Raw genomic sequence first — 23,925 nt, forward strand, 5'->3', positions numbered from 1 at the left:
CGCGAGCAGGATTCCACTGTACAAGCAGAGTTAACCTATGAGAGTATGCCAGGTGCTCGCTCGCAGCTGTACACCTCTCGGTTGTTGAATTTGTGCGCGAGTACTTTTATCATGCCAGCTGAAGGTTCATTTTTGCGCGTGTGAAATAACATAATGTGCTCGTGAGCATGTCTTACACGCTCATAACATTTGACTAAAAAATTACGCCATAGGTGGGTATACGCACCCACCAGATTTCGTCATGAGTCATTTTGTACCCACCACTTTTAACTTCCGTCCTTAATTTGACTTTTGGTTCGATTTTTTTTTTTTTCTTTGTGTTGTCGAATTTTGACACAGTTTCATTATTTGTTCATAATAATTTGATTCATAATTATGTCATTTTTTTCTAAAAGTAAAAAAACTAAAAGTTTTTATAAAAGCAATATTCTAAAGAGATACAAAGACAGTGTACGTGTACCCAACCAGGGCCCGGTTTCCCAAAGCGTTCTTATCTCTAAGTAGTTCTTAACCTATTCCTTAACCTCTCTCTTAATCTTATGGCACGATTCCCGAAACGTTCGTTCGCTAAGTATATCTTCTGTAAGTCACACTTTCGTAAGGTTGGTCTGGACCACTCTTAGCTTTACCTTATCACTGTTGCAGGTCTATATGAATATAATTCTGAAGTTTTAATACACCCAGACAGTATTCAATTAGGCTAATTCAAGTGTTTTCATGCAAAGAATAAAATTGTCATTACACTGATTGTTGTTAGATTTTTAATTATATTATTATACAATATTATTAATTTAATTAAAACGCTCTTTTAAAGGCCAGTGAAAGCATAGGCTACTGTCAGTTAAGTCCTATTCGGACGCTAATATTGTTTCTCATGGGCTCGTCCGGTATTTTAAACATTTACAGGGGTAAGTCGGTGATTTTAGTGCCGTCCGAATCCATAATATCAGTGTTTTTCTCACCCAACCCGCGTAAAAATCCCTGGCCAAATTAGTACCTTCTGTTTTTTGACAAACAGGTCGTGTGGTAATTTAATAGGGTATATGTCGAACGTCGCATGACGAAACCGGAAACCTGGTCTCATCGCATCCGCTTGTCATAGAAAGTGTTAACAGCCGTATGAACTGACGCCGATATCTATGGAATTTTAAGGTAATCAGCTAACCTACCTATCTCACTTTGTTATTGGCGTTTTATTCTATTTAAATATCTAAACGTTTGTGTGAAGATTTTTTTTTTTTTTTACTTTTAAATATCGATCTTCACATGCGAGGGACATTGGTTATGATCATCTTTGTTCGCTCCTTTGAAGTTATCTTGAGTAAAACAGTAAAAAAATGCAAGAAGCACATACAAAAGACCTGAACCGGAAGCGATGCGTTCTGTTTTCCGGTTTCGTAATGCGACGTTCGACATATACCCTATTGCCGTCTGAATCCACATCTCTGAGTTTACAAGAGATTCAAAATTCATGGTTTAAATCCTTTTTGATCACTGCCGAGCACCGTAAGCAAGATGTAAACTTTTATTACTGAAATGCTGGAAAGTATTTACAAGAACAATATTTCATCGCAGCTCCACCTCAGCGAACAAAAATGGGAAAGAGAAGAAGGCACGTAAATTTTTGAAAAGGTTATTGTGGCAGCAATATATGTTACAATTTTAAAATATGTAGGCTAGGCTATTATAGGTTATTATAGTTTGGATTATTTTTTATAATATCCAATAATCATAATAAATTGCAATTTCAACTATTTCTGAAGTGCTTCATTTATAAAGATCACCGCTTTCTCACATAAACAGCCCCTGCACGAGAGAATAATTGATTCTCGAGCCATCGATATCAAACAATTCAGCACCATCGCCACGGACAGCTCCGGGTAACGTCGCACGTAAGAAGGTATATCTTAAGCAGCTTCCTAAGGTATGGTTCGGGGAACACACTTAGGAACATAAACAACTTTGGTAAGATATATCTTTCGAGCTTTCTTAGCGCTCTAAGAGTGAGCGTTATCGGGAAACCGGGCCCAGATTTCGTCATGAGTCATTTTGTACCCACCACTTTTAACTTCCGTTGACCGTTTTCAGTGGTTATGAGGAGCAATATGAGAGAAAAATTTGGTAATCATTGTCTGACACAACAAAAAAAAATTATAATATTCGTTTTATTTTAATTTTCGTGTTCGCATTTATGAGGGAAAAAACAACGTGTCAGTTTACGGTTATGGACGTGAGCGCTCTAAAAGCGGCACTAAAAGACTGCTTTAAAACTTTCACAGAGACCTCAAACAGAACAGCTGCCTTTCTTTAAATTGAATTTCGTTTTGTATTAATTATATCTTAATTTTAATCAATGTTTCGTGAACCAATTGCCTGGATTTAAGAAGTAAATATAGCAGACACTGTAAAACAGTGATGAAATTATTTAGATATGGAAAGAGGAATTCTTCTCAACTACCACCAATAAAGTTTTAAAATTCTTCTTTAGAAAATATTATATTTTGATGATTCTGCAAGTTCAGCAGACAGTGAGGTTCGGGTTTGTTCCGATCAGAGCTCGTGAGTGGAGAGCGCATTTCTGAATATTCCGCTCCGCTCGTTCATTCCGCAGGGTCCCTCGCTCAACACAGATGTCCTGTTGCCTGGTTCGAAAATATGTGGAATATGGGCAGCGTTCGACTAAAAGTTTGTTTTTCTAGTCGAGTAGTATACTAGGCTAGTTGTTCATTTAAGTAATTCGTGGACAAATCGCCCCTTTATATTAATTTAATTAGCCTACTTATATGGATAATGAGCGTTTACGTAATATAGCCGCACTCAAGCGCACGACCGCACGCATAAAGCTTGCCACAAAGAACCGGTAAAAGTAATGATTATGAATGCGTTTAAATGTGTCTAAATACACTGTAAATGTGAATGTGCATTATACGCTGAGTTTCGGTTCATTTATGAGATATCGCCGGCGCCTCCAATGTCGTGATTGTCTGCTATAGGCCTATTTACTTCTTAAATCCAGGCAATTGGTTCACGAAACATTGATTAAAATTAAGATATAATTAATACAAAACGAAATTCAATTTAAAGAAAGGCAGCTGTTCTGTTTGAGGTCTCTGTGAAAGTTTTAAAGCAGTCTTTTAATGCCCCTTTTAGAGCGCTCACGTCCATAACCGTAAACTGACACGTTGTTTTTTCCCTCATAAATGCGAACACGAAAATTAAAATAAAATGAATATTATAATGGTTTTTTTTTTGTTGTGTCAGACAATGATTACCAAATTTTTCTCTCATGTTGCTCCTCATAACCACTGAAAACGGTCAACGGAAGTTAAAAGTGGTGGGTACAAAATGACTCATGATGAAATCTGGTGGGTAGGCCTACACGTACACTGTCTTTGTATCTCTTTAGAATATTGCTTTTAGAAAAACTTTTAGTTTTTTTACTTTTAGAAAAAAATGACAATTATGAATCAAATTATTATGAACAAGTAATGAGAGTCAAAATTCGACAACACAAAGAATGATCAAAAAGCGATATAACGCACATCTCAGGTTAAATTAATTATATAAAAAAGGGGAACATTTTGTAAAAGCAAAACTGAACAAAATGCGTAATTAAAATAATTGTATTAGGCTATGTGTTACCGAATATTTAATACCACACTGTAAAAACTAAAGGAGCCTCAAATATCCTTTAGGATACTCAAGGAACTTAAAAATGTAATTTAAGTGCCTCAAAGCTCTTTCTCCTATAGTAGGGTTACTGGAGGAGCATTGACAATCTTTGAGGTTCTTGCTGGAACTTATGGGATCCTTTAAGCACTTTGTATTTAGTTCAGAGGTTCTGGAGTCACCTTTTCATTACTATGAGACCTCGAAGTGCTTTGGGGGAAAATAGAGGAACTTGAATGTGATAAAAGGGTTATTGGAAGATCTTTTAACATTTAAGTGGTTCATAGAAGATATATTATGTTAAAGCCAGCATCTGGAGGAACCCAATGGTTCAGTGAGGCCGGAATGATATTATTATTATCCTATTATTACTTAAGTTTTATTCAGTATACCCAGGTGAAAAATACGTAGGCTACTATTAAAAATGTACTTGAGTGTGTTTTTAGTAGGCCTTCAATACAAATATAACCTACTTTGATGCATTTTAATACATTTAACAGCAGCCTACGTCTTTTTCACCAGGGTAGATTACATTTATTTAGTATAGGCCTATTGATTAATTTAAACCTTAAACAACAACACTAAATAATAATAATATTAATAATAAAAATTCATTAATTATTATTGAATAAATAATAGTAATAAAATAATATTTTTTACTTCTTCATAAATTATTATTATTTGAAGAAGAACCAGGAGGATAAAGGTTTTATTCAGTCACGAAACTGCTGCTATTCCTCTGCTGTCGTCGCTTCAGTGATGCTCGCGCTGCTCGCGCGCAACAAAGCTCAGCTGATCTACGTCATCGAGTTTGAAAGTAACGGCTCTCCTCATCAAAGCCTGCCGCATCTTCCGCCGTTTGTTCGGCTCTCCGTTATAAGGTTTGTAAACTCGCCAAAGAAATATAAATACTTACTATATATTCAAACACACATATATATAAACTAAATGTATTATACATTACTACGTTTTTTTACAGTGTTTACCACTCGTTTATTGTACAGTATCTGGTATGAAGGTTTTAGCCGCGATGCTAACTACGTTGATCTAATGAACAAATGGAAATGATTGACTTATTGTCTTAGATTGATTTAAAGTTAGTCATTCAATTCAACATATTCTGTACAACTGTGTCTTCAAATTGCTGATATACAGCCTAACTAATTTAGCTGATTCCTGCTGTCGTCATTGGCGTTTGTTATGAATAACAAAAGCAGGTTAATATAGTTTGGTCTGTTTTTGTTTAGCCTAACTTTACTTACTACAGGTGCCCTCATTCTCTCAAATACCATTTTGAATCCATTTAGTGGTCAACAAATATTATGTTGTGAATAATCAGCTTTGTTATTTTGTTCCCCAGAACAACCAGTACAATGTTTCAGTGGCAACATTGAATTACAGTAAGTTACCTGCACCACATGCAAGTACTTTATTACTATGAACTTTCTCTGTGTGCAATTGTATTGTTTGACTGTGTACTTGTGTTTTTTAATCAGTTATTCTCTGAAAATCTTCTTCCCTCATGCTCTCAAATCTCATTCATGTTACATTTATGTAATATCACAGGTTTGGAGCTAATAATGCTATGCATTTTTTATAGGCTATACCTTAATCATATGCATTTGAATATAAGACATTTGAACCCTGAATTATAACTTCAAGTTTGGTCTTTTTCGACAAAAAAAGAAAAAAGCTATTAAATGGCTTCATAAGACTTACAACACAAACCATAACACATGAGTTGTGAATTCATTGATTATTTTTAGGATCTTTTCTGGGACATTTTTGGAGCTTAACCATTTTTACATAAATTGTTGCATTTAATTGAACTAGACAAGTGTACATAAGAATGGTTTCATGAATGATTTACACAATTTTTTTCTGCTTGTGTTTCATGCAGTTAAAGCGGACGGTGACTGGGGTTGCATTATGCCTGAGATCTGCTTTTGGGTTCCACAGACAGAAAGTCAAACAGGTTTGGAACGTCACAAAGCTGAGGAAATTATTTAAATTTCACAACTATCACTTTAATAACCTTACTAACAGTAAATTTTGTACTTTGCAGGGATCTCGGTAAGCTGAAATACAAGTTTGAACAAGAATAAAAATCCTCCTGTAGACCTGAAAATCATTGAAGTCTTGTGAGAAGCAAGAAGCGAGAAGGAGCGCGAAACACGAATTGCTTTACGGCAATTGGACATAAACACAAACGCATGTATGATGTATTACCAGATTACCCACCTCAGTAGACATAGCTCCACACGATACAGTTGGCTTGCTCCGATCAAAACAAACGCACATGAGCAGCGGTAGAGAGGGGGAGGAGGCCGCCGCAAGTGAGTTTTTTACGACCGTGTTGTGAAATATACGCGCCCCCCCCCCCCCCCCCCCCCCCCCCCCCCCCCCCCCCCCCACAGCTGTAGGGGGAGCTCGTGGGGAAAACATGCGACAACAAAAGGGAAAATCAGCGAAGAAGTGACTAGAGTTCGCTAGAGTTGCCGAGTTCTCCTTTAGGGTAAAAAAAGTTACTTAGTTCACCTTTAAAGGGACTGTAAGTAGGAATTTCTCCCATCTAGTGGTGAAATTGTATTTTGCATTCAAACGAATAATGCTCTCCAGCGCCTCACTTTTTCAAATGCGCGTTGCATCTACGGTAGCCGTTATGTACCAAAAAGCTATGACAGGATGTCTTATAATAGCACTTCGAGTTTTTCTTCGGGTGAACAGGTTTGTTATTTAAAACAAACTGAAACTTGAAACAACGAAAAAAGAATGTTACAGTATGAATTACTGACTGTGAAAAACATTAACTAAGGTAGTAATAAAGCCTTCTTTACTCGTTATATTTTTTGAAGTAGGCTATGCATTGTTAGATCATCATCATCAGAGCCTTCTCTAATGTTACTTTACTCAATAGCTGCTATTCATCAAAGAGCCTGTTTAACTTTTACTATAAATGTTCTTCTGTCTATATAATAAAGTACTTCTCTATATAATAAAAAACTTATATAGTTTTTTATTATATAAATATTATATTATTATTTTTCTGTCTATATAATAAAAAATTTCTCTAATGTTACTTTACTCAATAGCTGCTATTCATCAAAGAGCCTGTTTAACTTTTACTATAAATGTTCTTCTGTCTATATAATAAAGTACACAACCAAGTAATGAAAAGAAAGCTTGTAATTAACTTACCTGTCGAGAAGAATCTTCGTCTCTTTTAAAAGCTTTCTCCTGCATTAGCTATCCCGACATTAACCCTTGTTTTTCTCCGGTCACGTTTCCTTTTACGGTCTATTTTGGACTTTTTCGACGACGAGGACTCCTTATCCTGTGACTCAGCATATGTATGAATGAACGGTGTATAAATAACCGTACAGTGCAGCCTTTTAAACTTGCCGCGGCAGTGACAAGCGGCTCTCTCTGCTCTGCTCCTCCGCTTCTGTTGACTTCAGTCACGTGACGCCTGGCTCTGAACGAAAACGCGTTGTGGAAACGCGTTGGCCTAGTACTTTTTGTACTGAAAAATCTGCTGTACCTGCACCCCTCCTTAAAAAAAAGTGATTTTTATTATTTTTGTTGTTGTTGTTGTTGTTGTTTATATTGTTATTGTGTATTTAATTAATTGGGCCTACATTTGAATAACCATTTAATGTGTTCGAAGTGTCCCAGTTTGCCAATAAAGGTGTCCCAGTTTGACAGTAGCACCTGGAAAAATGTGGTTTGGGGTCCATGTGTGTTTGAGTAAGAGTCATCCATCCTGTGTTTAATGTTTCTTTCTTTTTTTATTCTGTATAGTAGAGTAGAGCACTTAAGCTATTTAGAATGGTATCATATGAGGGGCTAAGACATTTGGATCATAATAAAACATTATACAGAAGGTAAATTATCAGAAAGTGTCCCACTTTACCAGTATTCACCCTATATATATAAAAAATACTGCTGGGTTTTTACAGGCAGAGTCACGTGTATTATGCTCACACTAAATTCTCTGTTGCACTTATATAAATGCGCATTGCATGCACAATCATCTTAATAGTTGTACAAAAAAGTTATGCGCTGGCAAGAACGTCACTTTGCTGTTTTAATAAAAGCAATGTTAAATATTCTGCATGCACTCATCTCCTGGAAACCACAGCAATGACAAAGCATATAAAAATTCGTAAACGTTGTCTTCTTGTCTTAATGAACCTTTTGCATTTACAAATATTTTCAAATGTCTGTATAATACAGTAGCCTACTGTAAATATTTGTGTCTATTACTATTTACTAGTCTATTACTATTTATAATTTATATTTTTTTGTGGATGTTTTCTCACAATCATGACGTAATGTGAAGTAAAATAAAAAATCTAATGTAAAGTTGTTTTTTATGCGCCACCTGGTGGATATTCTGTGAAGCGAAACACATTGAGGGATTTTTTTAAGTAGTAATGGTGTCTTCAAAAGCAAAAGCAACAAAAAAAAAGCAACTAAAGATAGCTTTAAAAAAGCTAAAGACATGAAATACCTTTCGTATCTAAAGACATTCATAAACATTATAATTCCAAAAAGATGGAAAAGAGAAAAAATATAAATTTGTTTGGGTGATGTTACACCTCAAACAGGAACAGCTAAAACTCACACTAGTATTCACACAAACTGTAAAGATATAACAGCTCTGCACTTTAAATTTTAAGAGACAAAAACAGAAAACAAAATCAGTTGATAATACTCACCCTGACATGAGTTGTTGCGGCTCACAGGACTGTCTTTATTGGAGGTATTAAATCCACTCCAGCATGAACACATGTGACTCCCAATGATGTTAATACAATCTGAGTATTGACCACAAACTGACACTGCATCTTCACATTCATTGATGTCTGGGGAAAAAAACAAAAAGAGTAAGAAACTATTGCATAAATGTTAAGATTTTCTGAACCTCCAACCGTGTCAAGTGTCACTGAGTAAAACCATACTGGTCATGTTACTACAATTACAATCAGTACATTTGTGATCTAATGTGATTTCTTACCTCTCTGGCAAAGCGGACCCTCTGAAGGGAGAGCTTGAATACATCCACAAGTGCCTCCCACAATCTCATCACACTCATGATAGGCCCTGCAGGTGTCATTGGGCCAAACATGACGCTCCTCACACTTGCACTCATATTGTGTTCCATTTAACCCACACACTGTAATAGAATAGGATTTATTTAACTGTGTTCAAACTGCCTTTTTGTCCTAATACTGAACTCATCTTAGTATGTGACATGATCAAACATTCAGCTCTCACCAGTAGTCATGTCGATATCTGTGATATTTATGCTGTTGCTCAGAGTCAAAGGCAGGCTGATATTTCTGATGAGATTTCGTAAGTAGTTCACCAGGAACAAGTCAAAGAATCTCACATCAATGTCAATCATGTAGTTAGAAGGTAGCACTGCAAGAACAAACAAAGTAGGTTGAGTTGTTGTATAATGTGATGTTAATATTTTTATGACAAAAACTCCTAGACCATGTGTCTTACAGTTATTTGCAAGAATTTTTTTTTTTTATAATACATATAATAATAATAATAATAATAATAATAATGCACATAATCAGTCTGAAATACCAGTAGCAAAATGCAGTAAAATCAAAGAAGAAAGACAACCAGAACAAATTAATTAAAGGGATGAAACTGAGGTTGTTATAGATTTATGAATGTAATGGCTCACCTTCTTTTAACTGGCAGAACTGTCCATCCACTGGAAGTGCATTGATACATGTACATGAACCATCAATGATGTCATCACAGGCATATGAGTGACACGTGTCATTTGGCCAAACAAACAGACCCTCACATTTACACTGATACTGCGTTTGGTTCAATGAACACACTGGAAAGCAGAATCAACAAGTTTATCATTCATTTATAGCAGTATATGATGTATAAAGTACAAGTCAAAGCAGAGACAGAGCTCATACCAGTAGTTATGTTGATTTCTGTGATGTTAGTGCTGTCACTGATTTTGTAGGGCAAACTGAAAGACATCAAATAGCTCATCAGCTGATCAATGATGGAAGTATTCTCGGCATCTATCTGAATTTCAGTTAGATATTCAGCTGGAACTGGAATGAGTGTAGGAAAGATAAAAAGAGTTAGGAATATTCACTCTTCTCTTCCAATATTAATGAAAAAACAGCAGTTATATGTACTTCGGGATTTAAATCATATGTCATATGTTTTTATGTACCTGTTGATGGTTGCCCACATGCAGTGTTATCTTCCAGGAAAAGGATGAGAATGGATTAGAAATAATCTGTAACAATATCTGAGGTCTTCTGTGAGATTGCAAACAGAAATGTATAAAACTATTTTACTTGTTATCTCGTTGACTGGTTGACAGAACTGTCTATCACTTGGAATATCATTGATGCAGCTGCATGTGTTGTTAGTGATGTCATCACAGCTCCCATATTCTGTGCACTTTTCACACGGCCAGAAATACTGATCCTCACATACACACTTGTATCCACTGTCATTGAAATTGCACACTAAGAAAGGATAAAAAGTCATTTCTAATAGATCAGAACTGCTGTGTTTGTGATCAGAAGCTCATGAAGGTCATGTGATATTCTTCACCTGTCGTGATGTCCACATCTAATACTTCAACCAGCTCATCTAACTGAAGTGGAAAGGTGATGTTCTGAAAATATCTCCTCATCTCATCGATCACAGAGATGCTTGATGATTCCATCTCAATTTCAAACAATAAGTCTGTGAAGGGAAGTTCTGTGGCAGAATCAACAAGCTTACAATCATTTCAAGCTTAGTGTTTATACATTGCATTTGTCATTTCAATGTACTTTTGCAATACTTTGTATTTTTAATTACAATATATCAATTTATATAATTAATTATTTTAATAATAAAGCAGTGTTTAAGTACTGTATATACAAATAAGCAGTCTATATATTAAGTGAACAATGTTCATTAGTATTTGTCAAATCCTATACGTGTAAACACTGTAAAAACACATGTTGTTATCACCATAAATTGTAATGTGACTCATAATTTTTTCTTATAAAATACATTTTAATGTAAAAATATGTACAAGTCTGTTAAATATGATATAGATTTTCACTGTAAATTACATGCATGTGCAAATGTATAATTTTTACATTAATTTTTGTTTTTTAACTGTAAAATTACCTGTTAAATCTAATAAATTGTGTTAACGTAACCAGTTAAACCATTAATCATTGTAGCATTATTTTCTTTTAAAATCAAACTTTTTCACAGCTTTTTTGGGTGCATTTGCAGTTGGCTTGTTCGGTCATGATTCTTACCGCTCTCCAGCACACACATCTCTCCATCACTCGGAATACCACTGATACATCCACATGAGCCCAAACTGATGTCATCACAGGCCTCATACGTCTTGCAGTTGTTGTATGTCCATGCATAACCATCTTCACATACACACTGGTATTCGGTTACATTAGGCTGGCACACTGATGTAAATATAACAGAACTGGTTAACAACAGTAAAGATGAAAATTAAAGGTATAGGGTTGGCAAATTCAGAGAGGCTAGCAATAGCGAGCTAGCTTTGAAAGCATGAGATCCCGCCCTCCCTTCAGACCATCTCCAAAGCCACGCCTCCCCCAAAACAATTACAGTTATGACATGTTTTGGTTCAGGGGGAGCTGTAAAAGGTGGCTGCTGTTTGTTTGCTGTGCTCGGAGACTGTCTGTCTATAACTCTGCATAGCCTTACAGAACGCGATGACATGTGATGTTGGCGCAAGCAGGGTGCACGGAGATATGGAAATACATAAGACCGGCAGATAGGGCATCCAATCATCAAATTTTTTTGTTCCTGAGACTTCCCCGGAAGATATGTAAATTTTTTCATATTAAAGGGATAGTTCATCTAAAAAATTTAATTCTGTCATTAATTACTCACCCTCATGTCGTCCAAAACCCGTAAGGCTTCCGTTCATCTTTGGAACACAAATAAAGATATTTTTGATAAAATCTGAGAGCTTTCTGTCCCTCCACTGACAGCTACGCACATATAAACATTCATCAAGTCGCACATCAGTTGTGGTAAACGGAAGCTCAAGAATGTTTGCTTGATGTGCGAGAACCATTGAGGCTCATTCTCATGTTACGCAGCCTGTTTGAGCTTCCGCAAGAACCAATGAAGTTTGTTCTTGCGAATCAGGCAGTTCGGTTGAGCTTCTATTTATGTTCTCTGATCAATGTTTATATGTGAATAAAAGCCTAAATTAAATCTTTTCATCATATAAAGCGCTCATGTCTCTTCAGGAAATTTGGACTAACTTTTTGAAACATTTTGAAACTTTTTGAAACAAGTGGTAGTTGCGTAGCTGTCAATGGAGGGATAGAAAGCTCTCAGATTTGATCAAAAAGATCTTCATTTGTGTTCCAAAGATGAACGAAAGTCTTACGGGTTTGGAAAGACATAATTAATGACAGAATTTTCATTTTTGGGTGAACTACTGTAACTCTTTAAGACCACTTCTATTATTAATTGCCATCCGGGAGTGAAGAGAGTTTCAAGCAGAATAACAAAAAGTGTTTATGAAAAAAAAAAAAAATGCTAACCCTGCCTTTAAGTAGTAAGAATGATGTAAATGGCTTTTAATTACCTGTTGTAATATTCGCAGCAGTAATTTCAGTTCTGTTGTCCAATTGAAATGGAAACACGTTGGCCAACGCCAACGCTGTTCTGATTTGTTCAATCAATATAGCTTGGGATGCATTAAATTCCACAACAACAATGTATTCCAATGGCTCTATTCATATGAGAAAATGAATGAGATTTTAATAATCATGCTGTCATAAGGAGGCCTGTACTCTTAAAGTAAAGGACCAGATAAAACAACTGACAGACAAAATTAAAAATTATAATCTTAATTTTTATATAAATAACATAGTAGAGGTCAAAACCATGAATCAGACCTGTGCTTATATAATGGAGTTGCCCTTCTATGTCGCTGGAATAAAACTATAATAAAATAACACAAAAATACATTTATTTTACATATCATTTTATCATTTAATCATGTGATCATGGCTCCGTACTCTGTTTATAGTAATAAAATAAAAACGTAATGTTAAATATTTTAAATTTGCGTTTAATGTGTACAAAACATATTATTAATAATGCAAATGATTGAAAGCTCTGAAAATGACAGCAATCTGTTGGTTTTTATATTATATTAATTTTATTTATTTATGTTTCTGTGTTAAATAAAATTTCCCCTACTTGGAAATCTGTACTTGTTTTTGGGAAATCAAGTGTTTGCCCAACACATTCATGGATCAGCAGGAAAGCCATGATTCCTGCAAAGTACTTTAATATTTGTCCTGTATCTGAAGAAATGAGAAATTAAACCGTTTATAAACAGACACCATTAGCAAGAAAACAAAACACTTATTAGCCTGTAGAGAAAGAAAATTAAACAGAATTGTACAGTAGTGCATGACTTCTGTTTTATACTATGCAAATATTCAAACTTAGCCAATAATTTTCAATGATCTGGCAGAGTGACTCAAAATGAGCCGAGAACTAGGAGATCCGCAAAACTTGTTTGTGTGTGACTGATGGTGCAAAAAGTTTGTGTGAGCTGTGTACGCCCATTGGATGATACTAGTATGTTTGTATACCATTCTTCTTAAAATGTTTACATATTTGTTAGCCTACTTTTAATTTTTACTATACTTATATAAATCAAGTAATGTTGTACTTCTTACTCAAGTAAAATTGAAAAGGAGTATTTATTTTTACTTTACCATCGCTGGTATTCTGAAAAATCATAAATACTGTACTTCTGTATACAGTATTTAAGTAGGCCTATTTATAATTTTGACAGTGAAATATTTCGGAGTGCAAGCGTATGACGGGTGATAACAGGTGTAAACAAAGCCAGAAAATATTTGTCATTACACACTCTCAGGAACAAATCGTATAGCTGTCACAGTGGCAGTACCCTTTCAAAATGTGGATCTTTTAGAGGAGAATCACCACTGTGAGAGCTGTTGTACCATTTTTTTTTTTTTCTTAAGAGTGTAGCAAAACTAAAACCTGTTAAAGGTACAAGCGGTTTAATATACAAGATGCACCATAGCATTTTTGTGACAAAAGTAGTAACAGTAAATCAAAAATAAGTTTATTATTCATTTATTGTACCTTTACCAGCCATGCTTCTCTCTGATGTACGTCAGTCAAAATAACTTCAACAAATTTCTTCAGAACAAAAGGCAATCATATGGCTCATCCAGACACCTTACATATGTAAAATAGGAAATTCTGTCATATAACATCAGATAATGATGAAACTGAACAATCAATGATAATTTCATGCTGTTTTTTTTTTGTCACAAATCACCAAAAGACTACTGACTTTGACTATTGAATGGAATGTAATTTTATCAATAAATTTAAATATAGATTTCGATTTAGAATATAACATCTGAAGCACTATATGTCTAAATGTTGTATCCATTAATGTTTACAACAAATATTTACATTACTACAGCAAAGGTCAACTCTTGTATGGAAGTGCCTTGGCATCAGTCAGAAAATAAAATAAGATTATTTAATAATAAATTACAATGACACAAACTGAATGCTTTAACTTAATTTATGTAAAATTCTTGCTCTTTTACATTTATAACATACTCCTGCATGACTAGATCGAGGCCGATTTAAAAAAAGTACAGCACTGAACAGCACATTTCAAAATCAAAGAATTTCTTTCTACACTCAAATTTAAAAAAATAATAATAATAATAATTATGAACTTCAGTTGAATAGTAAAATTCCAACACATTAAATTAAATAATCCTCATTATTATGAAATCGTTTTTTTTTTTTTTACTCATTTGAAATTCTTAATTCATATATGAATAATTTAAAGGATTATTCTATTCAACTTGATGGAATTTTACTATACAAAATTGAAATCTGTAAATCTACAAAAAGGGTTAAATTGTTAAGGTTAAACTAACCTGAGTGTATGAAAAAGCAGTCTACAGCATTTAATAATTAATAGAATAAATATACTGATTGATCGCTCCTACATTACCTCTGGAAACAACCACAAAGTTATTCTGAGCTTGTTTCCTTGTCAAATGATCCACCTACAAACTGATCCTGGAATTAATGTGTCTTTGTGTAGACATGTTTTCACCACAAGAATGTGACTGTGTGTGGATCACCTGCTAGTCAAGTTTTATTCCCTCTGTTATCTCCATGTTTTTTCCATGTCTCTTGTGTGAACAGAAGAGAGACATCATATTAGAAACAATGTGGGCTACATTATATCACGTGTAAATCATATTATACATACATTAATAAAATTCCCTTGATGAACTATAGTATTATAAGTACTGTGACATTTCACATTAAGTCTTATTTCTAAAATTTAACCAAAAAGCAAACAGTCACTGTCATTGCATAATTGTATGACCACACCTAACAGCTTTTGTTCAAAAACGAGTATCTGTGAAAGGGAGGGTTTGAGATTAATTGCCAATGATTCATCAGATTCCTGTAAGCTCAGTGAACACTATTTATATCTTATTTATAAAAAGATTAGTTCCAGTCCTTGATTCTGATTAGTCAATAGCTGTGTTTTATTCACGATAAAACACGGCTATGACCACACTCTGTATCCCTATTCCCTACACAACACCCCAAGCAACCACTCTTAACAACGTAAACATATGTTTGTTCTCATTTCATTGATGCATAGACCTTATGCGCCAGAGAAACGACGGCGCCGCCATCTTTAGAATATTGTCTTTGAACTTCCGTTTTTGCGGTCGCTCTATATATTTCTATGGCATTGCTGTCCAGGAGTAATTAGCTTTTGGAGTGGATTTACTTAATGTAAAGTTAACAAAAGTTATCATGAGGACTGAAATGTTTAAAGCAGATGACTTAACAAATGTCAGTCAACCGGGAAGATTTTACGAGTCGTTCATTAAACGTTCATTTGCGTTAAACACGCAAAATCGCTGTGAAAATACAGACCATAAGTCAAAAGACAACGAGCGCAGCGCTGAAAAGGGGCGGGGCTACATAAGGTCTATAGAAGCGAGTGGAGTATAGCAAGTATAGTGGAAAATATCAGAGAAACTGAGGCTTGGTAAACTCTCATAATTATTATTCCATACTTTGTTCATAGGGATCGATTCCGCCTATAATCTAAATTTTTTTAAGTAGCATTGTTTGGCTTCATTATTAAGTTTGTCGGTATAGCCAACTTTTTTTTTGTCACAGTCTATAACTCTTTCTCAGTGCCGGTGCAGACCGGCCGGCTACGCTAATACTATCCAAACCGGTTTTTGTGTTGCCTTTAAAATGGCCGCCGTTACCCACAATGCACCATTCCATAATGTCTATGCCCGAGCTCTATTGTTGTGAGAGATTAAGCGAGTGTACCTGCATTTACAGTAGCTATGGTATTTTCCTTCAGGTCAGTCCTATATTCGTGGTAAAAAAATCCGTTTGAACGTCCGCCGTGATATCTTGTCCTTTTTTCTTTGTCGTCTAATTTAGTCAGTTGTCAGTTGACTCCATGTGCACAAGTTTGAGTTCAATATAAAGTCTTCGCTACTTACTGACTCACTCATAAGGACAGTCTTTGCCGCCATCTAATGGCTAATGTAACTTCTGTTGCTTTTCACGTCAAGGACTTTTTTTTTTTTTCCAGCGGAAAGAAGGATTTTAGTGATTTCACTTCATGAAAGTTTCATTGATACATATTTTTTGCCTTTAATATTTGTATTGTGTGGTAACTGTTTTATAACGTAAACAATATGAAAAAGATTAATTTGCTAAACAAATGCGTATTATTGCAGAGCCCCTCGTAGGCTACCGTATTGCTTATTGCTAAGCATTTGTTTAACAAATTAAGCTTAGTTCTCACCCTTCAACCACTGAACATCAAAATGAAACTTAAAAATTTAAAAGTATTAACAAATTACAATAGCAGACCATATAGAACAATGAAAGCTTGGATGAGTATTTCCACGTTAAATATTAGCCTACTGTAGTAATATATAAGTCTATATAATATATTAAGTAATATGGTTATGTTCCGTCATTAACTGGAGCACTGATGGAAATTTCAAAGTGCTTTCATTCATTTTAAGATGAAGAGCAGATAAGAACTTTTTTTTTTAATATTGTTTCTGTAATGGCGGGTGAACTAAAAAATAAAACAAAGGGAGAGCTGGATCCAAATGCAGAAGTGTTTAATAATAAAAATAAACATTACAATACTGGAACAGGGGAACAGAATGAGTAACACCAAGCATACATCCATGTAGGACAAGACCTGACAAAGAACACAGGAAACACAGGGGTTTAAATCTTACTGTCTATGACTGGGACACAGCTATAGAGTTTTCTTTGTTGGCGGGTTCTACAGTCGATCTCCCTGAAATGAGTTTTTGCAGGGTGGAATGTCTGATTTTTTTTGTTTTTGTTTTAGAAACATTGAAAATGCATCAAGCATTTATTATATTATATTGCTCAACACTTCAAAAACATGTTTACAACATGTTTTTGAAGTGTCAGTGCTATACATTTAGGGTAACAGAAAAGTTATGACTTATGCCTGCGAATGGTCAGGAGACTTTATGAGTAAGAATAGCTTATCCATCATAATTAGGGTTTGTCAAAATAAAACAACTTGTTTGAAAAGTGACTTGTTGAAAAAAGCAGGAAATGTGTAAAATATTTTTCAGGCCAAAGTAGCCTAAACAAAGAATGAGGAAAGACACTGCTGTGTAAGGAACAATGGTTTCATGTCAGACAGTCATCAATACATCTGATGACTTACCTGAAAATCCAGTCATGAGATTAATTGATCAAAATGAATTGTTCAGAGCTCAGCGGTTATATACACGTCACCATTCTCAACTAAAATCATTAAACGTTTTATGCAGTTTGGCCGTTCATTTACATGACAACTGCGTTTTGGGTGTCTGAAAACTTTTGAAAACGGGGTGCAAGTTTTTGAAATGGTCTCCATGTAAACAACAAAAACGCGAATCTTTGAAAACGATGCCATCAATCACACGCGTATTACTTGTTCAATCTATAGTTTCATCACTATCTAATGGCCTGGAAGCAGAATAGCGTTTTGTTGTTTTCGCGGATTCATGTGAATGGCGATCGTTTTGACAATGACTGTACACGGAAAACTCTGAGGAAACACTTCTCAGTTTAAAGCATATCGTTGTCGTGTAAACGTACCCTAAGTTATTTTAGTTTTCATGGACTTTTAGTTTGTATTTCATTAGTTCCTGTGTTCTTTGTTGATTTTGGAGCTGTGCATACACTTGTGACAATTCAATTCAATGCCGTTTCACTAGTAAGGCAAGAATTTCCTCTTTATAATTCGTCCTGTGTCGTGTCTTGTCAGATCAAGGAAATTGTAAGTCATAACTTTGACTTTTTAATCTCACAATTTTTTTTTCTTATGTGGCGGAAACTTTGTATTTCATCTTGACCTACATTTTTTGTTGTCTCATGTTTCAACAGTCCAATGGCCATGAACGCCTGTTATTAGGATAAAATCTCACATCTCAAAGTCTCACATCTAGCACCAAAGTGTCTTGATTTCACAGTGACATTCTTTCTGTACCACATTATAATATATTTGAAATACAAAATGCTGTGTTGTACTTTGTATTTCGAAGGCTTTTGAAGGTATTTTTCTGTCAAATAAAATACTTTGTGCCAGCTTTATTAGACTGCTGATTTCCTGTATCACCTCAGGCAACCCCAACTTTATTATGATGCAGATGCCAGAGAGAACAGCTCAATCTAGCAGATGTTCTGCATTCCTGCAAGGAAATATGAAGTAGGGTTCGGATTTATTGTTATTATTATTATTATTATTTTATTCCACCCCAGGAAAACGAGTCTTCAGAATATAGCCTCATTCAATTTAGCAGTGATATCATTCAACTAATTCAATTTTAGAAAAAGCTAATCCACACATCAACTGTAAATGTGTGAACAAGTTACTGATTTGAGCTGCAGCTTCAACCTGCTGCTTCAGACTCTAGAGAGCATTTGATTGCACAAAAAATCTGATGAGAAGCTGAAGTGCAGAGTGATGTCTTCAAAATCATTGATCCAACCTGTTTTTTGGCGTGTTCGCACCGCAGGAACTGGGAACAATTTTAGATCTAGGAACTCCTTTTTACTTCAGAGTAGGGTCTAAACCAGCACTATAGGAACTACCAGTGACGTTAGAGTGCGTTGATTGTACAAACGCATACGAAACACCAGCAACTGCCATTTTTAAAAAGGCTGTGTAAACAGATTATAGCCTATATATTTACTCCAGAAACTAACTCCACAAACATGGAAAACAGTGATAGATGGGCCTCTTAGCCTTTACACTTAGGAGAAAATATTTGTATTTTTCAAGCAGGGCAGATCACATCTTCCCAGAAGTGGTGGGTGGTAGTGAAGTGATGGCCCTTGCATTGTTCTGTATTGAAGAGTGGCAACAAAGTTTGTCGGTTGAGTGGCCTGCACTGATACAGAGAAACTCGCGGGTTTTATTAGACTCCTGTAATAACAGTGGAGAGAATTTATCTGCCAATCTATTCAGATTATGTAGAAATGACCCTGCTAGATAGCGGGTTCAGTTTTAAGTATGTTTTCAGTAAAAGAAGTGTGTGTGCATAGAAGGCCTCATGTGTTGATTTGTCAAAACGATGAAAATGAATTGTTTGAAAATGAATAGAACCGCTAACATCACAGTATGGCCATGTGCCTACTGAGAAAATGCAGTGATATGCAATTTACAGAGATTTTTGCAAAAGGACGCAGGGTTTGCATGTGATGCCTGGGGATCCTGGCTGTCTGCCTTTAGCGGTGGCACGCATGCGCACAAACACTGTGGCTTCTTTGCACGATTCCAGTGGGGCTATTGGCTGCGATTAGAATCCTTGAATCTAAGGATACTGCCCTGTATTTGGTGACTTACTGCATCAGCATTGGTGATCTTCATGCGCTGTCTGTGCATCTCTTTTGCATCCAATTTGTGCTTGGTGGCATTTCGCCTGAACGCGGTGTATGTGCCTACAATCATGTCACGAGTATGCTCTCATTCGAGCTGTCTGTACTGTAAAATCTCTGACTCAGAAGAAGACAGGAGACTTGCTTTGTGCCCTGTGCGAGTTGTACGCAGATACATTGGGCAGATGTAGGCTATACACTCGTTTGACCAGCTTTTCGTCATGTTTTTCAACTGGGAAGCCCATATCTAAGCAACGTCTTTCGCATTGTATTGTAGAAAGCTATGTCTATAGCACATAAGGAGTTTGTTCTGCCTGGAGGAGTGTGTGCGCACTCTACGAGGGGCATGGAAACATCATGGGCATGGTTAAAGGTTTTCATCTAAGCCAGTTGGGCAACAGCTTTCTTATCTGTTCGTGACAACATTTTGCTTCAGCGGAACTGACAGAACGACAGTTTCTTTCAGTTTTTGCCCTCTCTTTGGCCTAAAACACTGTGCTCATGGTCATCCAGTTTGAAATGTTGTCTACAAACAGATTTAGATTTTCTGTCACAGTGTTCTTTCTGGATTTACAATTCTTTACAGTCTTTAGCCACTGCCTACAATGAGCTGGATCTTCACTGGAAGTAACTCACTCCCTCTTACTCACTAGAGATTTACTCTGAATTCTTGGAACCGGGAACAATAGAAGTCGACACAATTATGACTAAAAGTTTGCTAAGAAGTATTTCCTACTAAAGCAAGGCGGTATTTGACTCTGTTCAAGCGTGTCCATAGCAGACTGGGAGTGGCCTTGCAAGGCAACATGCCCAGTGCATTATGGGTGTTAAAGTTTTCCTACCTATTTGGCAAAGGGGAAGACAACAGCCTTTTTTCTGTTTTCTCAAGTCATCTTCAAGCAATTTTAGCATGAAGATGCATTTAATTCAGTTAGGGACCGTTCGGTATTTATGGAAGGGGCCACCGGAGGAAAATAGGGGAGGGTCATGTCTTTTTATTCTTTGTTGAGGGGAGGGTCATCCAACTTTTTTTTAGTCTAGGGGGAGGGTCACCCAACTTTTATATTCATTAAAACAGCAACATTTCAAAGTGGCTTGTTTGGTGCTATTTTTTCCATTTAGCTCCATGTTGATCTCGCGTTATCAGACCCCCTTCGATATCAGATGGGTCTGACTCTGACCCAACAAAAATCCAGTTTGGCGCTGTTTGACAGTGTGCGCTTCAGTTCGCGCTTAGAAAAAGTGCAGCATCATGTCAGAACAGAATGCCAAATAAATGTTTACCCGGCAAAGCTTTAAAGCACGAGCAAATAATGAACTTTTGTTAAGTGCACAGTGTCCTGTGAGTGTAACTCTACCGCTGCATTAACATGTGATGTGAACGTACGTCGAGTTTAACAGTATTGGGACTGAGGCGCCAGAACTGCTGATAGAATGTGCGCTAGGGCAAAACTGCATATTTTAGTTTCCATTCTTATTTTGTTTCCACGATGTGTAAGATGTAGGGCTACCACCAGCCGCGGCGCTACCATTGGGCCCGGGTGGGCATTTAGGTCCGGGCCCACCCATTTTCTATAGCCTATGGTTTTGTACACACGAGTATACGCAAAATAGAGAGACATGGAGCGGGTCAGACATGATTTTGACCACTTAATTAAGTTTTGTTTTGCAGAAAACGATTTTTTAAAGTGAATTTCGTTTTGTATAAATTGTATCTTAATTTTATTTTTTTATTTTTTTATCAACCAATTGCCAAATACCAAATATAGCAGACAACACAATCATAGAGGCGCCCGCGTGGTCACTTGCGCTGCTCGTAAACAGGAGCGCATCTCATCCTAACTTAACAAAACTCAGCATATGCCTCACATACATGAAATATAGCCTATCTTAAGAAAGCTTGAAATGTCTTTTTAACAATTTAAAACGAAAAGAAATAGGCTACTCTCTGGTTATGTAATGATGTGCATTTCTCTCTATAGGCGTGTTCACTACTACGGAGATGGCGATCGTTAACTTCATCTTTACAGCTGTTGTTGCTTTTAATAAACTAAAAATAATAGGCTTATGATTTTATTAAACAATAAATTAAATGAAATTTTTATTGTATTAAAAAAACAACAAAAAAAAACCTGTTTATCAATATTGTGTGTGTGTGTGTCGAAATAATTTGTCCGCAGCTGCTCAAAAAAAAAAAAAAAAAAAAAAAAAAACAGTCAAAAACCCCACTGTCAGTGTTTTGTAAGGAACAGGCAAATATGTTCAATATAGCAGGAGACATTTTAATTGTTTACTAATAAAACAGTTATTTTTTATGTCAGTGTCGGCTAGACAGGGTTGCGTTTCCCGAAAGCATCGTTGGCAACTATGGTCGCAAGTTCATCGCAATGTCCATTGAACTCTATTGGTAACGACGGAACTTGCGACCATAGTTGGCCAACGATGCTTTCGGGAAACGCACCCCAGATGAAGTTGACGACTCGCGATCTTCGCAGCGCTACCACATCTTTAAATCACTATTAGTAGGCTATTATTTAAATTAACATAAAATACATAGACCTACACCACAAAAACTAGTTGAGGATAAATTCGTTAAAATTGGGCGATTCCAGTGAATGGAAGTGACATTTGCAGTCAAAACTTAAAATAAAAATTCTCAGAAAATGCATTTATTTGAAACGTCTGAAAGGAGTCAAGACATTAGAAAAATATCAGTCTACACATGCGTTTTATATTTAATATGAGGGAAATACACATGTGACGTGACACAAAAAAAATCTTTAACTTTTAGATGGCAAAATATGTTTTCAGTAATTCTATAAATTACACTGTGCAAACCAAAATATATATACCCACCGGATGAATAAAGATCGGCCTCCACAGAAAATTAAATTTTATATTATTTTTATTTTATTTTTCGTGTTTGCATTTATGTGAAAAAAAAAAAAATGTTACGGACGTGACAGTTCTCCATTACGCACGGACATGACTGCTCTGAAGCGACTTTAAAAATTGCACAGAGACCTCAAACAGAAGGCACAAAGCCTTTCTTTAAAGTGAATTTCGTTTTTTTATTAATTTTATCTTAATTTTAATCAATGTTTCATCTGGATTTAATAAATAAGAAGTAGTCTAAATATAGTAGAAAATAGATAATCATGACACGGAGGCGCGGGCGAGTGAACTGGACTCTTGTCTCATAAATGAACCGAAACTCAGCGTAAGGTATGCTACTTGCCTCATAGACCTGAGAAATATATAGAAAGCTTGAAATGTCTACTTTTAAACATGCAGAACAATTCAAAACGAAGGAAAACAGACTGCTTTCTCCTTATGAAATGTGCATTTCTCTCTGGCGCGTTCTGAGAAGATCGCGACGCATCGTCAACTTCATCTTTGCAGTAGACGCAGAAAACACTTGTTTATTAAAAACAATTAAAATGTCTAGCTATATATGACATATTAATAATCATTACTTTTGCCGGTTCTTTGTGACAGCTTTTAGATGCTTTATTCGCAACGCCACCCACATGTTGAACGAGTCACACCGCATCAGCACCAAAAACATTATTTTTTTTCAAATCTAAAATAAAAAATCGTGATACGAAACGAATCGTAGGTTTGGTCTATCGTTACAGCCAGATGAGAAAGCAAGAGTTTATGGTTTAAAAAAACAAACAAACAATGGCTATCTGAACATCTTTGCCAAGCGCAAACCAGTACAGAATTAGGGGAGGGTCATGCCTTTTTTCACAATCATTTTGGAGGGTCATAGAAAAAATTATTGCTGGCGAAGGGAGGGTCATGTCTTTTTTGACAACAGATCTCAAAACTCCTCCGGTGGCCCCTTAAATAAATAACGAACAGTCCCTTACAATAATCATTTTGGGAACATGTGGAATTTATTAAAACAGGACAGAAAATAGGATGTTATGGACAACAATGTCTCATTTAAAATGTCTGATGTAAAACAAAACTGATCTTCTCAAAACAAAGGAAACTCTTGAGTTGTGTTATTGAAAAAATACCCATTTTTTAAAAGTATACATACAAGTCCATACCCTTAACCATTGTATAATATACAATACAGTATACAGTCATATTGAAACCTTATTTTTATAATATCATAACATTGAAACATTTCTTACACCAAGCACTAACAGACATTGCAGTGGAGGAAACACTTTTAGAGTATCTTTTAAG

General features: G+C 35.7%; 1 protein-coding gene across 2 annotated transcripts; it reads right to left on the reverse strand.

Moving 5' to 3' along the window:
- Positions 1–7,272: 7,272 nt before the first annotated feature.
- On the reverse strand, positions 7,273–14,834 carry LOC307167980 (uncharacterized protein). 2 transcript variants are annotated; one of them, XM_079887374.1, is made up of 14 exons: positions 14,759–14,834; positions 13,861–13,956; positions 12,937–13,043; positions 12,630–12,675; positions 12,317–12,463; positions 10,989–11,153; positions 10,282–10,431; positions 10,020–10,193; positions 9,893–9,922; positions 9,624–9,767; positions 9,374–9,535; positions 8,950–9,096; positions 8,690–8,848; positions 7,273–8,537 (listed from the first exon to the last, which is right to left on the reverse strand). In XM_079887374.1, the coding sequence occupies exons 2-14, from the start codon at positions 13,871–13,873 to the stop codon at positions 8,347–8,349; spliced, it is 1,635 nt and encodes a 544-aa protein (XP_079743500.1). In that variant the 5' UTR covers positions 13,874–13,956; positions 14,759–14,834; the 3' UTR covers positions 7,273–8,346. The 2 variants fall into 2 exon arrangements, with proteins under 2 accessions (XP_079743500.1, XP_079743501.1); XM_079887375.1 differs by having other exon boundaries at positions 14,682–14,772.
- Positions 14,835–23,925: the final 9,091 nt, after the last annotated feature.

The sequence above is a fragment of the Squalius cephalus genome (assembly GCF_949319135.1).
Source record: "Squalius cephalus genome assembly, chromosome: 12".
Classification (NCBI taxonomy): domain Eukaryota; kingdom Metazoa; phylum Chordata; class Actinopteri; order Cypriniformes; family Leuciscidae; genus Squalius; species Squalius cephalus.